At 35.5% G+C, this 25,778-nt stretch overlaps 1 protein-coding gene across 1 annotated transcript; it reads left to right on the top strand.

The window, feature by feature from the left end:
- The first annotated feature begins 5,708 nt into the window (after nt 1-5,708).
- On the top strand, nt 5,709-6,824 carry LOC113294028 (G-type lectin S-receptor-like serine/threonine-protein kinase LECRK1). Its single transcript, XM_026542457.1, has one exon. It carries the CDS (start codon nt 5,709-5,711, stop codon nt 6,822-6,824), a length of 1,116 nt encoding a protein of 371 aa, XP_026398242.1.
- The last annotated feature ends 18,954 nt before the right edge of the window (nt 6,825-25,778 follow it).

Here is a 25,778-nt window from a genome sequence, read left to right as displayed (position 1 = left end):
CGGTGGACAGTGGAGGTGGTTGGTGGTGGTGGTTGGTGGTGGACGGTGGTAGTTGTTGGCTGTGGTGGACAGTGATGATGGCGGGCAGTAAAGTTTGTTTATTTTTCTTTTTTTTCTTTTTGAATACTGGTTAGTGGTAGTGATTTGTATATACACTTTTTAAAAGAGGGTATTTTAGTAATGCATAAAGTTTAGGGGTATTTTTAAAGTGTGAAAGGGTATATTTGAAGAGGCTATATAGTAGGGGTATTTAAATAATGTTCCCAACTAAATACTGGAATCGCCCTTATGGTCGGCTAACTGTGAACAACCCAGATCATCGGGCTAACGAAAAATTTGTGGGATGATAGAAAGGTTGATCCCCGGCCTAGGGCTGCACATGGGACGATACAGTCCGGATTTCTTATGAACCCGGTACCTGTACCTAGAGTTGACAGGAACCTCATTTTGAGGACTTGTACCTGTACTTGTACCTGGAGTTGTACCTGTATGTATAAGACCGGTCCGGTTCTAGTTCGGTACCGGGTTTTGGACTTGTTATAAAAATGTTGTCGTAATATATAGAAAAAAATATACAGATCCAAATACACCAAAAATGATCAAGTTTTGATAATCCATACAATCAAACAATCCATACAAATATTTTCCTACCGACAATGATACAACCAGATCAACATATTTCTTCTTCTTCAGATCACCAGGACCTAATAACCAAGATTGATATGCGGCTTTATCAAAACCATTCATATTTCTACCCAATCATCATCAGTTGTTGAATATGCCTTGTGTATTTCTAATGACATCCGCATAGATCTCATCCATCATCTTTAATAATTACTTCATAGAAAAACATCTCAGAACCCTAAAAATCAACAGAATGAAATCATCAAAACCCTAAAACATCAATATGCTATCATTATTCATTAACAGATGATTGGATATCATGCAAATAAATAAAAATCATACATAATACTCGTTTTTAAAAGACCCCAATTTGTAAAACCTATGGTTTCGTTTTACTGAGAACCCCTAAAAACTGAAACAAAATTAAACCAAAATCGAAGTAAAGATAAACAAATCGAAATAAAGAGAAATAAAAGAAGAAGAAGAAGAATAAAAAAGAATTAACCATTACCTTATTTCAGATGGTGATGAAGAAAAAGTAAAATGTATTTCTTCCGTTCCTTGCCTTTGAAGAAGAAAAAGTAGAAACAAAAATAAAGAACAAGATAGTAAAACGACTAAGATGGTGGTAATTTTGGTGGCGGGGGTTGTAATGGTGAGAGGTGGGGGCGGAATCTCTCTGTGTAGAGGTGAAGAAGAGAAATAAATGGAGAGGAGAAACGAGTGAAAGGGGCTAGGTCATTAGGATTATATATGTTAAGTGGACGGTTAAGATTGATTTTAATTTGATAATCTACGGTCAGAATATTTCTGGGTACAACCGGTCCGGGTTGGCCGGGAATTAGGTAAGAACCGGTACCGATCCCGGCTACACCGGTTCTCATGTTCTACTCCCGTTCCCTGTCCCGGCTACACTGGTTCCGGGCCGGTTCAGATCCAAAATTTCCGGTTCTGGTTCGGTTCTTGTGCAGCCTTAGTAAAAACTCCATATATTGATCCTCCATATATTAATAAACTCTATATATTAATAAAAAATCATGGTCCCAACTTGGGCCAGTTGTAAATAATAATAAACTCCATATTTTAATACTAATAGATTTTTCTAGTCCCACCATAAGGAATTTACCTCCATATATTAATATAGTTTACATAATCGGAAAATTATAAATCTTCTTAAATCAAAATTTAAGATAAAGAAAAATATATATCTATAGTTGTTTGAGAAAATGATGTAATTTCTTGGATTGTTATCGCATCTTTTGATTTGCGTATGCGTAACACCTCGTTACTATGTGCACCTTCTTGTTTAATCCAAAATATTTCCAACTTGTCGAGCATTTTGAAAGCTTCTTGTCGAGTAATTATTTTTGGTATACCTCCATATATTAATAATTTTGTGAAGTCCCAAGATTATTAGTATATGGAATTTTTACTGTATTATGATAATAATTATGAGTAATGGGAGGCGGTTAACTCTGATTTTTGCAAGACAACATATGCACATATGAAAACAATACTGTAATATTTAGTAATATATATAGTAATCAGTTTGGTTTGAACGGAATATGATCCCCGCAGCAGTGGCCTGGAACATTACGAGGAGAAAGAAAAAATCGCACCTCTGGAGACAAGTAAAACTTTAAAACCAATAATGATTTGGGCGGATATTGAGGGTACACCCAACTTAATTAAGACTAACACAGTCCAAGCCTCAGAGGCCCGCATACGTACATGTAAATATTATCCGCACCACAACCGCACACGACATATATGTTGGCTGGCTGCTCATAACTACTTGCAAATCAGTTGAAGCTACAGATTTCGTCTCCACCAAACTCTAATCTCTGAATCCGAAATTTGTGATTCCTTTAAACCCTCTCTTTAATCAAAGAATCTCATCATGAGGAGGTTTGACGATCTATCAAAAGAGATCATACGAGAGATATTGTGTAGGTTACCGATTTCTTGAGTGTAAATTGGTATGCAAACCGTGAAAAGATCTTGTTCATTATTCATCCTTCTCTCAGATGCACTTGAATCATCTTAATTCTGCTGGTGGTGATTCTAGTAAGTTAAGTTTTGTTTTCTTAAATCGCGTATTCTCAAGTCCTGAGAGTAATCCGATCAACGGAGAATATAATATGCGTGATGAATTTTCTTATGCTGAGTATGATGAGAATTCTCAAGAGACACCCTTTAGTAGAAAAGCAAGAATCAACATAAACCTTCCTTTTTAGAAGTCTAAATATGATTATTCTTTTGCTGGTTCATGTAATGGATTAATTTTCCTGGACTCATGGTTTAGCGATATTTTTGGGCCAACTTATATCTTAAATCCAATCACCGGAGAATATATTATGCTTCCAACACCTAAAGGAGATTACTGGTGGACTGGATTTGGTTACATTCATTCCACCAATGAGTACAAGGTTGTTAGGATATATAACATTAAAGGAGACTCGAATGTTAGAAGTGTCCAGGTATACACTCCTGGAAGTAGCACTGGATGGAGACATGTGGGAACGATGGAGAGGAAAATGCAAATCTACAGAAAATCTTCTGGGGCGTTTGCAAATGGAGTTTTCTATTGGGTGGATGACCAAGGAACCATTCTTGCATTCCATTTGATTGATGAAAAGTTTAGCAAACTTCCATCACCACCTTGGTTTACACGGTCTGGTTTTTCAACGTTTCCTATTTCACTAGGGGTTTTGAGCGACTTTCTAAGCGCTACTTATTCTCGCAATGCCTTTTGTAGTGAAATGTGGTTATTGAAGAAGAATAAAGAAAATGGTCCAGGCCATATTTCGAATGTGGTTAATGAGAATGCAATGCAAACTTCAGTAAACTTACTTCCCAGTGGTCTTCTGCTCCTAGCCATCTAGGAAATCTAATTCTTTCTTAGTTCTCTGCTTATATTTGTTTAATGCTGTCTTTTAGGATTTAGTGTGTGATTTTCGAGGTTTTGTATGAACCAGAGCATGATACTGGTAGGACTCATGAGTTCAAGTACTTAGGGCTGACTCTGTCAGTATTTCTAATTTTGTGGAGAGCCTAGTATCGCTTTACTCAGAAACTTATGTGGGGAATGCAGAGAAAGAAGACTCAGAAGATGTGGTTGGTCTTCGAATATTTGAAGAACATGACTATTATGTACTTGAAGTATATGTGTCTACTTTCTATGTTTTTTCTAGGCTGGTGTCTTAGTGATTTGTGGGAAAAAAAATGTATAGAACCTTTCTCATATATGCTTGGTTATTCAAACTCAGCAGTTTGTCTAATGATATGCGGGTTTCTTCTTTATGTTTTGGGTTTGTTCAATTGGCTGATATTGCACTTCATGATCGAAGCTTGAGATTAAGCCGGAAACAGATCTACTTAGTCAATTGGAAATAGTGTAGAGCATTTCTCATTCACGGTCACACATTTCTGTCATATGATCAAGCTAGAGTATAAATCCAAGCATATTACTTGTTCTTTGGCCTGAATAAAGATTGGGGATCGAAGTAGGAAGCTTGGGGATCGAGGTATGAAGCTTTATTGTCTTCTTTAGAAACCTTGAGAATCGCTGCAGGTGGCATCTGTGCTTAATTTTGCTTTTTGATGGTTTTAACCTTCTTAGTAAGATAGAAATTCCAAATTGATATATTGAGTTCATCCACTGAATACATGTGTGAGGTTAAAGTGCATTGAAATTGTTGAATTTGCTTTTGCAATTTTTAAGAGTCAAAATGTGTTGTGGTTTCAGTAATTCTGTTTCATTGTTCCCATTTAATTGCAAGGTTCATCTGAGTAAACTTCTGTATCACAAGTTTATTAAGTACATGTTAAGACAATCAGAGAATTCCTTAATTGTTGAGAAGTGAGTCTCCACATTTTTGCCTAGGCAGTGATCGTTATACAGTTGGTAGCAGTATTTGCTTAGAAACTAATTCTATCAGCTCGTCTTGAGCTTGCGTCTTACTAATTTTCAACCTTGAGCTTGTCCTTAATATTGTCAAAGCGTACAACTTCCAGTTCCCAGATTCTTTTTTTTTTTTTTTGTACTTTGGAAGCTGGTTGGTGTTGGGTAGGAATTTTGTAGTATGACCAAGAACAAAACATGTACTAATTTTTGTCCATGAGAGTTTGGAGAACTGGTACCCTTTATACTCGGCTAAGTTATGTCTTGCTGATATTTTACTTACTGCTCGAATTTTAGCTATAAATATACAAGCAAGATTTTAAAGTCCGGCTACTTCAGATTTTTCCAATGTACAAGGAAGACTGTAAACATCTCTGCAGTTTAAGAAGATCTGGTCCTTTTTATTTCAATTCTGATCGACTTGAGCAAATAATTTTGGTTACTTTTAATTGTTATTTTAATGTTAACTAGTACAACCTGTAATGCTGATCAAAGTATTATCAACACCAATCAACACACATTGCGGAAAATTGATCACAAAATACAAAACTAGTGTATCAATGCCGACAAAATAAATCAAATCAAGAGAAAACATCTACATGTCAAACATTGTAAGCAGAGTAAATACAGTACCCTATAAACAACACGATTTATAAAGGGGATACTATTTTTGGCGCAGCTAATACCACTGCATATGGGACAATTTTTTTTTTAGCAGATCCCAACCGTCGGATCGATAAATTGGTATCACCCCGCCAAAACTGTCATCCCCTTTATAAATCATGATAAACAATGTGAAATTGCGAATCAACAATAAGTGAACTCATAATTAAAGCACACAATTTAACCGAATAACGTATGCAGGCATTTGTACTCGGTACTCGTACTCATCATATGACATAATTTTGTGGGTCAAAATCAGTGTCAGCGTACAATAGTCAAGGACTAGAAGAAGGCTTGGCCGGACTGCCATATCTTGTTTCTACCTTTAGTTTCCTAAATCAGATCTGCTTTCATTTTCATAATCCTAGTTAGTTTAGGGTTTCTCAGTTCCTTGTAAGTTTCAAACTTGTATAACTTTTGAGCCTATATATAATGAAGTGATCACGGCCCTATTTTGACCACAAACAATCTCTACTTTAACATTACATCTCTGTTATTTTTCTTTCATCAAAACGTCATGAAGTTTCTACAGGTAATTCTTCTCACCTTAACCTTATTACTTGTCGTTCCATTACTTGTTGAATCCTCTTCCTCATCTTCTTCGTCCGACAACAGTTTGGTCAGCAACATAACAAGAGGTTCATCTCTTTCTTTTAATGATACTAGTCCTTATTGGCTTTCTCCCTCGGGTAACCTTGCTTTTGGCTTTTACCCGTTACAGTGGTATCCTGGCCGATATGTTGTTGGTATATGGTTTTTTAAATCGTCAAAACAGACTCTTGTTTGGACTGCTAACGTTAATGAGTTTCCATTGCACACACCATCTTCAATTTTATTCACTGACCAAGGAAAGTTAGTACTGCGTACAGAAAATAAAGATTTACTCTTGCTACCCAATGTACCTGAACCTGCGTCATACGCAAAGATGCAGGATGATGGCAACTTTGTATTATATGGTTCAGACTCTCAAATTGTTTGGCAAAGTTTTGATTATCCTACTGATACCATTCTCGGCGGTCAAAAATTGAGACCTCAGATTGATCTTATCTCTGGTATATACAGGTTATCAGTTTCGCGGACTGATGGTTTTGTTGCTATATATAGAAAGACTATTGTTGATCAAGATGGTGATAGTGAAGGAGATATAACTGAAGAGAGTGTATCGGTAATATCAGCTGGGGATTCACTAAGTCGGCCTGTAACCTTAAGTTTAGACATCGACGGTAAATTATATCTTGCAAATTCTGATGCTGAAGTGGTTAAAGTTTTTTACCAAGACAAACGAAAACAACAAGTCAAGGACGATGGGGATTATATCTACAGAGCGACGTTGAGTTCAATAGGGCGCTTGAATTTGTACAAAGAAAGAATTAATGGAGGAGGAAACAACAATACTCAAGATAATCCTCATCAAAAGTCATCCGCTACAATGGTATGGTCATCTTCTCCTAAAACAGATATTACAACAGGGGATGATGTAAGACCTAATCATCATGCAAGTGATACAGTTCTAATGGTTATGCTCATTCTGTTTTGTATTGGTTTGGGAGTCTTCGCAATGTATAGATATTGTACAAGCAAAGTTAACAAGGATGAAAGTGGAGGTTGTTTAGAATTAGGAACAAGAACATGAATATTGATCTTTTCTTTTTGAGAAAGGATATGTTTATCTTTCTCTAGCTTTTTATTTTTATATAATAATTAAATATAATAATTAAATTTCATTAATAGCAAAATAACAAAGAGAATATATTGTACCCATATAACCTTAAGTCATGTCGTGCTTAATTTGCAATTCATAGTCCAATATGGGCTTGTTTACTTCAAAAAAAACTGATCACATCTTGCTAAAAAAACTGATCCAAAAATAAAATAAAATGACATCTTATTAAACAAATCAGCTACAGCGATCCAAAATATGTGGACAACCTAATTTTTGCCACCAAGACTTGGAAATCTTTTACGGGACTTGTGCATTGTGACGTAAAGCATGTCCCCGAGGCATGATATGAACCGAAACTATTGATCGTGTGACTCAAATATTGACATTTTAACACGAATGTATCTTGTGTCCCATCACTTCTCCTATGATACAAACTTTGCGTGCGAACCCAAATATATCCTGTAATCTAAAATCTGCCTCATAACCTATAATTTTTTTTTGCCATTGTTATACCTTATTATCTAAATTTTCCGTTGTCCCCAAATCAATTTTCCTGCATCCTAACAAAACCTCGTCTTTTCATCCAAATTTTCCCTCCTGATATAAAATTTTTGTGTTAAAAATTCTGCCCTTTTTTCTAACATTGAATCATGATCAAAGATTTGTATTTGAGAACGCCAAAATATCTCATGAGCGGAAGTCTACATCGTTGAATGTCATCTTTTCCTTTGTGACTAAATCTTCTTTGAGACCCAAATTTGCTTAGACCAAGGCCATTTGGCTCGGCTATAACTCTATATATGTCCAAGCAAAAAGAGAGCAACATTACAACCACTAAGTAAATTTTTGATGGGGGCGTTTTATGATGGGGGTATGGGGAACGAATTATGCCTTGACATGTGTTTTTCCAATTAATTGTTTTAACAAATTCTTTTACCAAAAATATAAAGGATAAAATATCACCAATTAAGATAACCAATATTTTCACCAAAAATACACTTTTTTTTATATATTTGGAAAATTCTATGTGAAAGCCATGTACAAGGCAAAGATAGACAACTTATACAAGAATGATATCACAACAAGAAACTGGGAAGCCATTTAGAGGATGAATGTGTCCCCAGTCATAAAAATCTTCTTTTCGAAATGTGCACATGAAATACTCCCTACAAATGCAAAGGCAGCAAGTATTCTACATTATATTGACCTTATATGCCCAATTTGCAAAAGTGGGGAGGAAAATGTGACACATATGTTCCTAAACTGTCCCGCAGCTACTGAAGTCTGGCATGAAGTCCTTGGAGAATCCCATGGACAGGTTGATCATACAACAAACTTCATGGACTGGTTCATTTATACAAGCAATTCTGAAAGATACAACATTTATGTTACCATGTGTTGGTATATTTGGAAGGCTAGATGTGATTTAGCTTTCCAGAACATAAAGCCTAATGCAAAGAAAACATCTCTTAGCATTAAATAGTATCTCTGTGACTTTAACAGAGTTCACAGATTAACTTCTCATGCTTTCAACACTCTATACTTCAATAATGTAGAGCCTGATCAGGAGGAATTGACAGTCCCTTATAACCTGAACCTTCAGAACCCACAGGACTATGCTTTCATAGTCAAAATATGTACCACACAGGATCCTGTTAGTTTTAAGTATTTTTCTGCCCTAACTATCTTGGATTTTGCAGGAAACTACATTGGTAGCAGAGGATACTCAGACCAATTGGGAGAAAGAGGAGCCACAGATGGAGCAGAACTAGCTTACAACTGGGCACAGGATCAGAAGCACATGAACATTGCAGTACAAGCTGAATTCATTGAAATCCTGTTAAAATTCCAATCTCTCTACAATCAAGCCATCAAGGGAAGATTCACCCGCAGTTACTATGAAGCAAGGCAAAACACCAATGAAGACACGTCCTTACAAATTAGTCAAGTTACTTTTGTTTTAACTAGTCTTTAATATCATACATAGACTACAAAATTTGCAATCTATAAACATTGCTATTGCTTGTAAGAACTATGAAAGTAGTATTGCCTCCAGTTTGGGCACAGGTACTACTACTACTTTGTCTGTTTGTTAGGCTATGTCTAAGTTTTTCTATAAAATAAAAAAAAAAAGAATCAAAATTTGATGAAATCAATTTATAATAAAAACACGTGTCAAGACATGATTCATCTCTAATACCCATCAAAAAACACCCTCATCAAATATTTTTCCACAACCACTGCGGCAGAGGTGTATTTGTTGGCTTATACTGACAAAAACTAATTAATTTTCCGTCCACATATGAAATACGAAAACTCCGTATTTGTATACTGTTTTTGTAGATCCGATGATATTTCAAACTTCTACTGTATAAATTGGAATATCCCTAAACTTTAGCTCATTTATTAAAAATTGAATACAGAAACTTCTGTAAATTGATAGATGGAAACTCAGTTTCGGTTAGGCAACCCTTAGCTATATAAGGTGGAACAGATGTGTTCCACTCATTTGCCAACCCAAGCGAATTCACCATATATATTTGAGCGAAGCCATGCTCCTTAATGGTTGGATTTCCCTATAATGTAACTATAGCAAAGCCAAAACCCCAACTAATGGTTGGACATAGAGATTCACAGTAGGTCACATGAGGCTAAGTCTTCCTTTAAGCCACAGTGAAAGCAATTGACCACGAGTCCGAACCGAACTGGTAGATCTGAAAAGAAGCGAGAAAACTTTTCAAATATGAGTGTTAATCTACTCCGCCCGAGATGTTCTAGTTATATTCAAAAGTTTGCCGGTTATGCCAATTAAATCTATCTAAATTTTATCTCCACTTATCCAACCACTATCGGGGATACCCTCACTTTATTCATATGCATGCTTTCCGCAATTTCTATGGAATGAACAAATTTAGAGTTTGTTCATTTTGCTCCCACTATACAATGAACAAATATGAAAAATGGATGTTCAAATCAACAGATTTGTTGATTTGAACATTGAGTCGGAATAACCAGCGCGCGTCTGTGGTAAGGACGGGCGTCATCTCTACCAACGCTGGCGACAGAAGGTAAAACGCCAACGATATTACCACCAACGCGCATCCACCAGTAGGACGCCAGCGTTTTTGCTAATCGCGCCGCGTTCTTTTTAAGAGCGCCAACTGCTATTCCCATCCCGGTGGTATTGTTCCTTTCCTTGCCCTATAAATTCACTTCATATACAAACTTAAACTCACACCTTACTCAACATTACACAATTTCCATACCATCTCAACTTTTATTTTTCTTTTCAAACAAAACTATTCATATCGATTCAATCTTTTAGAAAAATTTCATCTTTAACAAATATGGCATCCTCACAACAACGATCACAACAACAAACACAACAACAAACACGAACACCACAACAAACACAACAAGAAACACAACAATCACAACAAAGGAACACAAGAATTCGTGGTCCCAAGTATACGATGGATGAAGACAAAGTCACTTTGCAGAAATTATGTATTATATACATTAGATGATATCAATGGTATTAGTCAAGAAAATAAATAAATTTATGGTAAGAATTTACAAAAAATTTGTGAAGAAACCGGTAACGTTCATGATAGTGATGTCGATGGGTTGTGTCATCGTTTCTGCACAATTGCAGGAGCCATTAGTGAATATGTAGCTACTATCACTCAAATTTGGAACAACATAAAAAATGGTGAAAGCGAACGAGATGTGGAACGAAGATGTCGGGAAGAGTGGACAAGATCCCACAAAGGTTCAAGCTTCCAACATGAAACTTGTTTCACCATTTTGAGGGTGCTTAACAAGTTTAATCCATACATGATGGAAGGTCATCAAGTGCCTGGGAGATCACCACATGGTCCAATCTCGCGGGATTTTCAGAATGGAGGGTCTTCTTCCTCACTTGATGGAACTCCAGGTAGTCAGGATCAACACAATAGTAATCTAGACATTAACACCAACTGCAAGAGAAGAAGAGGAGGTGGTCAGAAAGCTGCAAAAGCAGCGAGAGACGCATCCCAACGAGCAGCAGAAGGAGGTTCAAGCGAGTTCAACTATGTTGATGACAAGGCAATTGAGATGCAAATGGAGGAAGATAGAGTCAGGGACCGTGTAATTTCTTTAAATAATCAACAAAAAAGTCGTCTTTCGCGAGAACAATACTACAGGGATTGTAAGCTAAACAAGTTACTCGCCCTGGACACCAGCAAAATGAATGAACGAAAATATGCTATATGGACTAAGCAAATGGATGAGGCCGAACAACAACAAGTCCAGACCGATCAAGTCCGGGACGAAGAAGTCCCCCACCAACAAAGTGAAGTCACCCCTCAACAAATTGGCCAGTATGTGAATGTGGAAGACGAAGATGATGCCTCAGAAAAAAACGAAGAGGAATTCAGTCTTGCTAATGAATAAACACGTTTATTTAAAGTTTCTTTAAAATTACTTTAATATAATTGCCTCAATTTTAACAAACAACTTTAAATTAAAAAACATATTAATTAAAATAAACAACAAATTTTTATTATAAGCCTCAATTGTACACGTTTATCTCCCTCTTCCTCTCCCTTTGCCTCGCCCCCCCCGCATGCTGCTCCTTTTAAAGCCCAAAGGTGCTTTGTTAAATCTTGTCGTAGTTGTGCATAGATTCCCTGATTGTGGATTCTGTCAGTGGCAAGTCTATATTATCTTGTCGGACGCCCACGCTCTACCACAAGATCCTTGGTTAAATCTTCATCTGGAAAACTAGTCCAGGTTGGGTCACGCCTGGTTTCTTCAATGACCATGTTATGCAGAATAATACAAGTCAGCATAATTTTGTTCATTTCTTGAATATCAAAAAAGCGCGTCGGGCCAGCAATGATGGCAAACTTCATTTTCAATATGCCAAAAGAGCGTTCAACATCCTTTCTGCATGCAATTTGTTGGGTTTAAAATACTGCATATCCTTCGAAGTCGTCGGACCAAAGCCTACCTGTTTATAAGCTTGAACCATAGTTGACCATTCTGGATAGATTCCGTCTGCTAGATAATAACCCTGAGTGCAGTGATGATCGTTGATGGTGAAATTACAGTGCGGCGCGACCCCGTTCTTAAGATCCTCAAACAATGGTGACTTATATAAAAAGTTGAGATCGTTATTTGAACCCGAGAGTCCAAAAAAGGCATCCCAAAACCAACAATCATAAGTATCAGAAGCTTCCAAAATTACGGTTGGTTTTGGATAATGATCCTTATATTGGCCCGCCCATTCTACCGGACACGCATGCCACGTCCAATGCATGAACTCAAGACTACCTAGCATTTCTGGAAAACCCGGTGGATTCTCTCAAGATGGGAATTGAGTTTTTTGGATGTTGTAATGGCTTGATTTTCTTGAGGCATGTTAATAAGTTCAACTCTGCTGTACTTATTCCTTGGAACCCCACGACTAATGAATGTAAGAAGTTACCAAATCCACCAAGTAGATTAAAGGAGCGCCTAGGGGGTTTTGTAGAATATGGATTTGGTGTTGATTACCAGGTTGAGGATTTTAAAGTGGTGCGCATTGCACAGGGTCTTAAGAAAGGCTGGTGTGAGGTTCAAGTATTTTCACTAAGATCAAATTCATGGAGAATCCTTGAGGACATCCAGGTTGATAAACTTTCTTATGAATATCGTACACCTGATATCGGTCGTTTACCTGTAAGCGGGGCTCATCACTGGAAAGCCTTTGTTGGAGAGGACTTGGACACCGAAATAATTCTTTTCTTTGATTTCGATAAAGAAGAGTTCGATCAGATACCAATACCTGATGAAATCGATGGTTTTCTTTTACGGCACTTGTGTGTTTTAGGAGGATCTGTTTGGTTACTTGAGGATGAGTATGGTTGTGGGCTTGAGTTCTGGGAGTTGAAGGACAATGGGGCGAAGAAATCATGGATCCAACCTTTCACCCTTGGCATAGGTAACTCTAACTTATTGGAAGACTCTGATTCCCTTAAAGTTTCTAGAGAAATGATTTTGTTTGGAGCTTACAGACAAAAATGTTTGCATTTAGTTTTGTATGACCCGAAACATGATACATTCCTTAGTTCTGCCTACGTGGAGAGTCTAATTTCACTAGACACGGGTACATTTCTAGGGGAAGTACAATGCGGGTGAAGTTGATGAAGATGACTCATAAAAAAGAAGCGGAAGACACATTAAGAATAAAATGAAGAAAAACAGGACAACCGTGAGGGTTGTGGCAGAAGCATGTTAATCTATCAAACTGGGATGTTCATCTAGTTGAAAGATATGTCAGATAATTGTGTTATTTTGGTAATTGGTACAACTAGTTTCTCAACCGTGCGATGCACGTGTCTATTCCTTATTTATGGAATATTGGACGGTTGTTACGAAAAATACTATAAAATGGGTAACAAATAAGTAAGTTTTGAGTTGGTGAGAAAGAAAGTAAAATGAACCATCAAGGAATAAAACAAATACAAGTTCGTGAAGAGATAGTGCAATGAAGAACTTCTTCTTAGTATTCTTCCATATCCTCTTTATCCTGGCTGTGAAGTATTCTTTGTTATCCTTGTAATATCTCGATATTTGGCAGTAGTTGGCCGAATAGAATATAAGTAATGATTTTTTCTTTCCTAATACCGAGGTTTTTTCAGTACAATTGGTTCCAGAGTTGGTAGAAAACTTTGTAGTTAAGCGTACTCCCGAGAAGTTGATGCTGTATTACCGCAACGATGCTCTTTAAATACCCTACACTGCCAGATAACTGCAGCGGCTAAGTGGGGACAATATTAGTAGAGGCACAGGTCATTACAAATTACAATCCTGGTAAGGAGCCATTATTGTTTTGGAAGAGTTCTTTTGCTTCCTCCTTGTCTTGGTAAAGAGTATTATAACTATTAACCTTCAAGACCATGAACCTGTTATCCGGTTTCCATATTGAATCCTAAAAACCAAGAAAATACGTCTTGTCCATAAAACCTTCAAATTGTGGCAAAGCTTCAAATCATAAGAACAAAGAGTGCATGGGAAGTGTGATCCATCCACCCTATGAGATGAATTTTATACTTACATGCACCAGTAAAGTTAATCCTTCATACCTCACATTATTTTCTTATCTCAAGCAATTTTTTTACACCTATAATGGTTTAGTTGACGAAGCCAAAGATCATTCGACGCAGTATGACTGGGTATCGTTATGTACAATTTTCCTGTTAGATTTGCATCATTTCATATTATATCAATCCTTGCGTTTAATCAAACTAACTATTTTTGCTTCACGGGAGAGTGTTTTCTCAAGCATAATTAGAATTCAATACAACAAAATGATTCCAAATTAATTACGCGAGATATAAAAATAAATTACCATATTACTATTGCACCTAGAATAGACACCGTCGTATTAGAAACCATTAACACCTAAACAGGAATTCTTTAAAAATAGTATGGTAATCTTAGGATTAAGTACATTCGATGAGGCGTAAAATTTTGACAAAAAATGAACAACCCTAATTTGCATTTACGACCACAAAGTCTCCATTTACACAGTAATAATATAATCCCATAAAAAAATTAGAAACACGAAAGTGTCTCGCAATTTGTTCCCATCTTTACAGGTCCATATTTGTATAATCGTATTTTATTAGCATTAGCATTTTATTTGATAATTTATTGAAAAAATTTAATTTGGATACTCAGTATGATCGATGATGAATTATTGGAAGTGTTATGTCTGTAATAAACACAAAACAAAGCACATGAGAACCTATACCAATTTTCATAGTTTATATAGGTTTTGGTTAGATTTTGAAGAAACTTTGGCTAAAAATCAAGATTTCTGTGAGGAAGTAATATATGTTTTTTCACGCCAAATATGCGGCCGTGTTTAGTTAGGGTTTTGACATATCTCTTATGATAGAGTTTTAGTCGCCGGCCAAGTCTGTGCTAGTGCCATTAAACATATATGATGTTGAACTTATATTAAGTGAAAAACGTAGGGGTTTGCCCAGTAACAAACCCTCGTACATATATGAACTGTGTATATATATACCGACCCATGCATATTCTAGAATATATTCCTTGTGCTATTTTGTTGGATGGGAAGCACTTACATGTTGTGGCATCATTTGCACGTGTGTAGACCGTCTATTATTAAACTTGAACGGTAGATATGGAGCCAAAAAAAACCTTAATTTTAATAAATTTACGTGATTGCATTGATAATTTGCATCTAAAACGTTCATGTAAGTTTGAACTAAGGGCTGAGTGTGGGTTCAAGTTAGGTTGTACTCATCGTCTTATAGGTGAATATTGATGGTCGGTGTCACTGTAGTACAGCCGTAGAGTCACTCGTCATCTAATAGGTGAATATCTGAGTTCGGAACTCGCGAGCGCCAAATTCTTTACCAATCAAAAAGAAAAAAAGAAATCCCCAAAAGCAGAAATTCCCCCAAAAATAAACGATCAAAAGAAAAGGTGGAATAGTGATGAGAATGTAACACATTTTCTGGTGTGGATGACTATTCGCTATATTTTATCTGGAAAACATAAATCCCTGTATGGTGTCTGAATCTGAGTTATGGGAAAGTAAATACATTTTGATAGATTGAACAATAAGAGGATGACCATCTATAATTCCTGCATTTTGCTCGGAAAATATGGCATTTTCTCTCATCCGGTGGAAGTTAGGCTTGGGTCTTTCCTAGCTCTATGTTATCTTTCACTTATGGATGGGATCACAATTACTTCTCTAGCCATGACAGCTAGTTTCACTTCCGCTAGATCCTTTGTAATCTTCTATTTAATATTATCTTCTCTTTATATCAAAAAATAAAATAAAATGTAATATTTTTTCTTATTCTTATCATAACCTCCTTTGACATTTTATTGGTGACCTTTCTTTCTAGAACGCATATCACGCCCTTCTGCTTTCTCAAGAAGTGCTGGCCCATGATTACGGTTTGGTGGAAAATTACGTGTTTGTAAAATGTGCATTCGGAAAAGTCAACCCGATTACGGTGGACTGGCAAGGGAGAGTTTGTTGCGGATATGTGCATCCAAATGATCCAGATGTTGATATCAGGGTTGTTGATCCAGAAACTGGTATTTAACACGAGGAATATGGTAAAGTGGGGAGATATGGATAAGTAGTTCAAGCATGAGAATTGGAAATATTGTATTTTAAAGGGGTCAATGCTTCCTGTATAGGTTTAGAAATAAACATTTCCATATATCATCCAAGGCAGAGAAAGTATGCAAGAATAGTCAGCTTTCAAGCCTAATGTCAAACAACTGAAGAAACTTCGCCATCAAATTCATCGCACTCATTTCCACAAGGTAAACTTTTAGGTAAACATGTTACAAACACACATTTTTTTTAAATGTATAAAAAGAAATAACATTTATTTTCATAATACATCATTGCACACTTTCCAATTACTTTTTTCCACATAAATATTTCCTTTGTGTTGGGTTGTCCAAGGTAGTTTCTTGGATTAGCCGATTTATTTAGAAAATGCAGGATGATGGCTCTGCCTCTGTATCTTATATTGGAGGAAAAGAAATCTCTTTTTTGTGTTGAGTATAGATAATCATTTCTCTTTTTGAGCCAAATTTTCTTTACTTAGTTTAAAACATTTGTAATTCTTTTAGCTGATTCTTTTAACTATATTCCCATGTCTACTATTAGTTACTAAGATAAGAATACACTGGTCAATTTGAAATGAAATCAAACATATATTGAATCCTTCATTTTCCAAAATCTATGAGCAACAGGGAAGCTTCCATTTTGGTGGTAATCATGACCTTTCTTTTCTAGCATCTTATTTAAAACACCAATTTTCATGACCATACTTGCTTATCATCTTTGCTGCAAAATGATAAAAGTACATTTTTTCATTAAGTCAAAAAGACCGCTAAGTTAAAAAATTAACACAACAAAAGAATGGTAAAGAGCCATACATACAACAATGTCAACTAAAGGGTTGGGATATACTACAGAGTAGAAATAAATGTTAAGAGCATTGTACATCCATGTTATCCGAAATCAACGCTAAAAAGAGCAAAAATAATACAAACATGGAGTCATTCTAGTGGTTTCGCAAACATCCTTCAGCTATTAAGAATTTTCCATGTTAGAGTAAATCGAGAGAAAATTTACATACTCATCAGAAATACCATTGCGTGGATATATGTTACAATATTTCTGTGATCTTCCAAGCACCAACTGATCTTATTAATATGTGATTACCCGCAGTGTGATATACGCGGATCATAAAAAAAAAATAAAAATACAGGCATCTGTAGAACAAAGACATTATTATTGCTTCATCTTCAAGCCTTTTTAGACCACACTACTGCGACATTGTTTAATCTTTAGAGCTTTATGCAAGCAAAGCACCAATAAATTAGACTATGATATCATAAACCTAAAGATATAGAAATACAAAAACAAACCCCAAGAAAAAACAATCCTCACGATTAGATACCTTGTTTGAGTACGCTAACAAAATAACAGTTCCATTCACACTTCCAGGCATATGCAACAAAAAAAAAATGAATCGGTCAACAAAACCTTAAACCGAAAGAACCAGGAAAACATAAACAACAAAATCCGAACAAAAAGAAAAGATTAGGCAAAAACATAATGTGATCCGTACATCGTGAAGAGGCTGACTACTACAAAACAAAAACATTGTCGGAAACGTAGGAAACCAAAAAAGGACGATCTCAAATTTTCGAATAAAGTTCTAAAGGAATTAACAACAAAACTCATGAGCTCCCACTATCGCAGCCATTAGTTCCATTTTTGAGGGTACATGCAGAATAGAAAAAAAAAATATTGGCACCCTGGTTGTAGTTGATTGAACTTGTGATAATAATGTCCGGTAAAAAAAATTATTGCCTGATACTAATAAAATCTCATAAAATATAATTAATCAAGCATTTAGATCAATAAACATATGCATGCATATACGAACGTTTGCAAGAGATGAAGAGATTTACCAATTTGTTTGTGCCGTCAAGATCTTTCCATGCGACAACTATTAGAAATCCCAGTGAAAGAAAAATACAGCGCCAGTCGATCATAGGATACCTGCAAAACAAACAACAAACCTGATAAAAAAAAGTGCCACCATTAGAACAAAGAAGCGGCATCAAAACAATGGCCGTTTTGGTATTCTTGTAACGCTTTATATAGAGACAGACACTTAACTCATAAATAAAAAGAATTTTATAAGTTGGAAATAATATAAATAAACATCCAAAAATATCTAAAATTCCATTTTTTATGTATTATAGTTGGCAAGCTCAACCCACGAAAATCATTTAAGTACCTATTATATTACTTTTATTACCTATCATGTTTGCTAGGTAATATTGATAAACATAGTGAGAATATTAATAAACATAGCTACAAAATCGTCGCATGTAAAAAAAAATAATTTATTAGTATAATTTTGGATAGTCATATTTTCTTCCACAAAATATTTTCTAATACGTGTTAGGAATTTTATGTTTTTCCTTAATGGAGTGAACAATATCAAGAAAAATAATATTGAACCCTATTTGATTTTTCTACAAACATTTTTGTTCTTTTACTTGAAAATTGATTTTTCTGCTAATATTGTTTATCACAATTTTCAACTAACGATTCTGTATTTTGACTATTGGGCAGGTTTAGGCAGTCGATTTTTTATGAAAGAGGAAGTAGGCTTCCATGCACGGGTATGCGTCACAGCTTTACATTTTTGTTATGTAAAATTTAATCATTGATCTAAATGCGATCAAAGGTTTTCAATTAATTAAAATTGTAATATAAATTACAATTAAGATTAATTTAATTTTCAGTAGTTTGGAATTGTAATAAGGAATAATCAGGGCTTATAAAAAGTGTAATCGGACATTGGACATTTTTTTTATTTGATGATCGATTTAATTTTTTGATTAAATCATGATGTACAATATATATTTGGATGCGATTTCAAATTTTTTTTGTGATTTTTTCTGTTATAATTAGGTAGTATTTAATATGTATTTTTGGTAAAGCAATAAGATTTCTTGAAATTTAGTTGTTTTAGGTAATTTTTTGTTTGATGTTAATTTGTCGAAAAATATTTTGTGGGGGTAAAAATACATATATTTTCTCTCTCCTAATGTCTTGACCAATGATCCTCAAAAGAATTCTCCCTTCTACTCGAACCATCTACCCTTCATATGGATATTACATAATGGATGACAGCTAAGAGATCCTTTATTTTCGGAATCTCTGTGCGTTGTTATCGCACATGTATATTAGTTATATTCGCGGACTCCATAGGCTTCGCACAGATCTTCATACTTTACCTGTGACTAAACTGACATCATTCAATTCATCACTCTATCTTGATTAATGCGACATATTTTGCACTCACCAGGCTGTCCTCTGCTCGCATATGATACATGTGCGATATTCTATCCCTACATTTTGCCTCTTCTCATTTCGTTCTTTTCGTGGAATGAGCGAGATGAGAAACATTCATCCTTTAATTTCGCACATCCTTGATTTTTCGAATTTCAGTCTTGCCGACATTTTTCCATAATTTCAGCTTATTTTTCTACATGTGTTGACTTCCTCTTTTACCGGTACGTCCTGTTTCTAATCGGTCATCTTCTTCTTCTTATTTATTCTTCAGAAAAATATAATCTCTTTTCTTTTTCTTTACTCTCTCTCTCTTCCTAAAATTATCTTCTCTCTTTTTTACTTCTTTACCTGCTGCTTGCTTGTTTGATCACCATCATCTTCTGCTGCTACTGCTGTTATTATCATCTTTTATCTCCATGAATACCAACTCACATTATGTTTATTTTCCTTAAATCATCCTTTTTTCTTTAGATTTTATCCTTTGATTTGTTAGTAACCTAATTACCATACTGTTTGTAGATCGATGTCTTCTTCTAGCGGTATGAAGATAACCATTAATAACCCTAGATCTTCTTCAGACAAAGATAAGGAAACTCAGAAGATTAAACCGTTGCAGAACAAAGAAGAAAGAAATATCTCACTTTTCTTTTAACAATATTGTTTCCCTTATTTCTTATCTTCATTGTTATTCGCAGGGTTTCAACCAAGTGAAGAAATCTTGCAAGCCTGTAGCGCTTACTTCTAATATATCCATGCCCAGTTTGGATCAGTGAAAACTACTTCCCCATCACCTTCTTCATTACCAACTCAAGTTAATATAAATCCTCATGTCCAACCTTCAATAGACGCAACCCTTTTAAAAATTCAAACTACTTTTAAAGAAGTTTCTCCTCCTAAAGATAAAGTTGTGGTTAATCTTGAAGTAAGTGATTTTCCTCCTCCTGCCTCTACGATCTTGTCAAATGTAGATGCGGTTCTGTCATCCTTCACACATACTTCCCCATCTGCGAATGTTGAGGCTATCAAAGAAAATACTTCTTTAACTTTCACTGCTCCCTCTTCTTCTTCGGATTCTTCTTTTAATGAGAAAATGTTAGAAAATGTAAATCTAGTTTCTCGAGCTTTGTCCGTAATTATCATTGCTGCTCATTCATCCACCAATGATCCTTATAAGCTTCAACTTTGTTCTATTTTGAACAAATTACTGTGTGAATTTCCTCCTAATAACGCCTCGAGAGAATAGATCTACTCTCAGATTGATCCAAACATTCATATTTCTCTAGATGTTATAGTAAATATCTTCCATATATTTTCTTAACATTTTTCATATTTCTCATATTTATTATTACTTGTCTTCTTATTAGGAATCTCATCGTTGATAGTTCTTGCTGAAGGACGTTTTGAATCTAGTTGTTCTCGGTTAGAACTTTCGCATCAAAATGCTTACTTAGAGAAGGAAGTTTGTAGGTTGAAGGGAGAACTTGAGGTCGCAAACTTTGATTCCGAACAGTTGTAAGATCAAACTAAAAAACATAGAGGTAACTATTTCTTTACTTTTCTTAATTTGTTCCATTAACGCGCTTCTTCGCTTATCTTTATTTTCTTAAATCTCTTTATATATCTATTAATATTTACACCAGAAGCGAATTTCAGAGAGATTTCATTTTCAATTTCTTGCTGAAGACATCCGTGCGAATAGTGAAGAGTTGCAGGTTCAGATAAATCAATTAAAGAGTCAACAGACATATTCTGTTGACCATATAGATAATTTAACCCAATAAAATATTTATTTTTAATCAGGAGAATGAATCATTAAATTCGCATGCTGACTTAATACATCAAACTTTATCATAAGAAAATCCCCTTCTTTCCGAAGAAAAACGCTCCTTTTTATCTAAGGAAATAATGTTTTCGCACCAGTATTCAATTCTTCAGAAAATTTGTGATGACCGTGAATAAGCTTTCCATTCATCAAAAACTCAGTATGAAGCATCTCTTAAGGACTTAAGCATCCAGAACCAAAAGATTATTCAAAACCTAACTGTAAAGACGAATCAACTTCACGAACAATATAACTAATTAAAAGAGTCTCAAAGTCTTCTTAAGAAAAAGTATCATTGGTTTTCTGTTGATGCGAAGAAGATTCGATCCCGTCTTGCTGGTTCAATTGGTGATGATTTCGATATAGTTATGAATAATATGAAGAACAATACTTTTGCTTTTTCTCAATCTCTCCTTTCCAAAAAAGAAGGTAGTCACTTAAAGTTGACTGCCCTAATTCCAGTGTATTACTATTTATTTTTCCTTTAGACATTTAATTGTATATGTTTTGATACCATTTTCACAGAATCTGAGAAGTCGCATATGACCAGTATCTCTCAATTGAAGTCTGATATGGCTAAGATGCGGAAGGATTGAGAGAAACTTAAAGGTTTACTTACTTCTTCTCGAGATCGTGAGCGAAGAAGGATTTCACATTTACAAAAATTCCTGGAAATCAATGCTAGGAACCTCGAGAAGGGAGCTTTTCACAAGGCTCATCTTGGTGCTCAAGATCTAGTTAATGGTATTCTTCAAAGTAATTCTCTTCCCACAATAACTGTCCCTCCCCTTAATATAGGTGAAGATGAAGAATATCCAAAACCAGATAGTGATTATGAATTCGTCAGCGAAGAAGAAAAACATTCTGGGGAGGAAACTGAAACGCCCCATTCAAGAAATTCTCTTGAGAAGGAAAAAAATGGTGGAGTAGATCCTGATAGTACAACCAATACTGAAACTTCTATCTCAGATTCTACTCAGAGAGCGGATGTCGAAGCTCCTACAGTTAATCATGAAGCTCCTTCGGGCGATTCTTAATTTCTTTTTCTGTTAATTATTCGCACCATAACTTGTTATATTTTGAATTTACTTTAACTTGTTTCTTAACAAGAGAGATAATATCTGAATTCCCACACTTGCCTCTTATTATATGTCTTGTAAGAAACAATTGTGTTAAGCGACTTTCCTTTCTTTATTTTAGATATATTTTCTTTATCTCTTAAGGTCTTATTGTGCCTTCCTAAGTAAAGGTATTATTTTTCCTGTTTCCTTTTTTCTGTGCGTCAAAATCGCAGTAGTATTATTACTTATTCAGGTTTTCTTGTGCGAGAAAATCGCAGTAATATTATTACCTCTTCAGGTTTTCTTGTGCGATGAAATCGCAGCAGTATTATTACCTCTTCAGGTTTTCTTGTGCGATGAAATCGCAGGATGTATTTACATTTTACTGTATCGACCCATTGATCTCATCTTAACTTATTCTTGTATTATTACCTCTTCAAGTTTTCTCGTGCGTAAATGCGATAAGCCTTAATACTCCCGTGAGTAAAAAGCCCCATGACATTTACGTCTTTGACACAATTCAGCACCCTAATGGAGGGTGCCGTCCTTATCTTCCCCCTGGTTGCCTCTTCAAGGAGGCTTACCTATACCGAGTTAAGGTTGGCTCCTCCAATCCGGTAATTCAACAACCAGTTGATTTCGCAATCTCTTTTCCTTCCACCGATGAGGTTTACGATTACGAGATTGCACCCTAAGTCAGGTATCTTCGTACCGAGTGCATCATAGTCAGGACTTGTCAAGAGTGGTAAAGTAGGCTCCAACGCCCCTCGAACTCTTGACTCAACTGTGTACCTCGGTGCATTGATCGAGTTTCTGCACTCCTTGGGAGTTATCCCCAATCTTTCGATTTAGGTGTCCCTCCCGGATGGGATTTCTCGTTTTTCTCACCCCAAAATCTCCATGACTCAAGTTCCAGGGTTGGTATAGCTATCCCTTGAGTCATGCTTAACTAGCTTGTGAATTATGACGTGCTTTAGGTCTTACTTTTTTCCTCTTGCATATATGCGAACTATGGTGCACGCCACAATCGCATAGCTAGGCTCCCCAACTTGAGTCTTTATCTCTGATGCCTTTTATTAAGGTCTTATTTCTGTCTCTTAGTTATAAGAGAATCTCCTTAGAAGAAACTAAAATCTCAATTTTATTCATTCAGATTCGAGCGAATAATATTTCATGCTTACATCTTTCATATATTTGTCTTTCTGCGAATAACATCGCAAACTTTATGGGTAATACTTTTTTAAGTACAACCTATTCCATGGCGATCTAGCTTATGACCTGTATCTTTTCCTTATAAATCAGCCAATTTATAAGCTTCATTACCAACTATCTTTTTAATTATATATGGGCCATCCCATTTCTTTTCTAACTTCCCATCTGGTCCTTTTTGATAAGTTGGTATTTCTCGCAATACAAATTCTCCTGGTTGAAATTCCCTAACTTTAACACGCTTGTTGTATTTCCTGGATAATCTTTTTTGGTAATTTTTCATATGTTGTAGAGCAAGTTCTATCGTTTCCTCTAGATCATCAAGTTTTGTGAGAATTAAATCTGCACTTAAATTCCTCTCCCATGCTTCTTTATTTGTTGTAGGGATAATTATCTCTGTTGGTAATACTGCTTTTACCCCATATGTTAAACAGAAAGGTCATACTCCTGTGGCTTCTCTCCTTGTTGTTCTGTATGCCCATACTACATTATGTACTTGTTCGCACCATCCTTTATTATTCCCTTCTAACTTCTTTTTTAAATTGTCTACGATCGTCTTGTTTGTCGCCTATACTTGATCATTACTCTGCTGGTATAAAGGTATAGATTTTTCACATTGGATTTTAAATGCATTAAGTAACATTTCTATGTTTTCTCCTTCAAACTGTTTTCCATTATCAGATACTAACTGAGCTGGGATGCCAAATCTGCAGATTTTGTTATCAAATATGAATGTGAATATATCCTTATCACGAATATGTTGTACTGCTTTTACTTCTGCCCATTTTGTGAAATAATCTGTTGCGACGATAAGATACCTTCGTTGTCCGCTTCTTGTTATAAATGGACCAACTATATCAATTCCCCATCTTCCGAATGTCCATGCATTTACCGAATTATTTAACATTTCCCCTGGTGCGTGTATTCTTTTCCCATGACGTTGGCATTCTTCACATCGCCTTGACACTTTTTTTTCATCTTCGTGCAAATATGGCCAATAATACCCTTGTATTCTTGCTTTGTATGCTAATGATCTTCCTCCACTATGATTGCCATCATCTCCATAGTGTAGATCCTTTAAGATTTCTATACCTTCTTTTCGCGTCAAGCATCTAAGGGAAGGTACAAGGAATGATCTTCTATATAGGATACCATCTCTTAACTCATAATTTTTCGCACGACTTTTTAATTTATGAGCCTCTAATCTGTTTCTCGGTAATTCTCCTTTTTTTAAGTATAAATGAAGCTCAGTTCTCCAATCTTCTTCTTCAGTTTGTTGTTCATATGGAATATTTTTTACGATCATCGCATCCACAACTTCTTTTTCTTCTTCTCCTTCTTTCTTTACAGAAGGCCAGCAGAGTGTTTGGATTTTCAAGTCTCGTGCAACTGGATCTACTAACATGGAAGGAATAAAGGCTAATGCGTTTGCAAACCTGTTATCGTTTTTACTGATGTGTCTTCAGCTTACTTTTTGGATTCTTGCTGCTAATTCTGGCACTAATTTCTTATATTTTTGTAGAGATGGCTCATTGGTACTATACGAACCTTCAATTTGTCGAATTACCAATTGTGAATCACTAGTTATTCTGTCTTCTTTTATTTGCATTTCGATTGCTAATTTTAACGCATGGACCACTGCTTCATATTCAGTTTCATTATTTTTGGATGCGAACTCTAACCTGAAAGAGTAAGATATTCGCACCCCTTTTGGTGAAATGAACACAATTCCAATTCCATTTCATTCTCCATTAGACGATCCTTCGACTAATATTTCCCATCTATCTGGATTATGATTTGTCAATAGATCTTTTGGATTTCCATATTCTTCATCAACATCTATCATGTCTTCAACGTATTCGTCTTCTTCTAAGGTAAAATCTGCAAGGAACTCTACGATAACTTGTGATTTAAGTGATGACAATACTTCATAACTAATATTGTAGTTCCCCAACTGTGCATTCCACCTTTCAATCCTTCCTGATTTTTTCGAATTCTTCGTTGTAGGTTCTATTGGTACTTTTGTTAGTACTTTAATTTTGTGAGCCTGGAAATAAATGCGAAGTTTGAATGATGCATAAACCAGTGCGAGAATTAGTTTTTCTATTTTTGAGTAATTTCTCTCTGTTGAGTTGTATGTATTGCTTATGTAATATATTGGTTTCTCAACTCGTTGATCCATGCGTATCAAAATAGCACTTAAAGCATATGGTCTTGATGCCAAATATAAGAGCAATTCTTCTCCTGGTATTTCCTTCTGCATGATTGATACATTCATTAAGTAATTTTTTATGATCTGCAATGCTTTATCGTACTCTTCTATCCACTCAAATTTTGTTCCCTTCTTTAGTATATTAAAAAAATGTTTGCACTTATCTGAAGAGCGCGAAACAAATCTCCCCAGCAATGCTATCAAA

This window comes from Papaver somniferum, chromosome 7, assembly GCF_003573695.1.
Source record: "Papaver somniferum cultivar HN1 chromosome 7, ASM357369v1, whole genome shotgun sequence".
Classification (NCBI taxonomy): Eukaryota; Viridiplantae; Streptophyta; class Magnoliopsida; order Ranunculales; family Papaveraceae; genus Papaver; species Papaver somniferum.
The sequence above is the reverse complement of the archived record's forward strand: the minus strand, read 5'-3'. Positions and strand labels throughout refer to the sequence as shown.

Bases quoted from the DNA above. Each gene is read 5' to 3' on its own strand.
- LOC113294028 (XM_026542457.1), top strand. From the start codon at position 5,709: ATGAAGTTTCTACAGGTAATTCTTCTCACCTTAACCTTATTACTTGTC.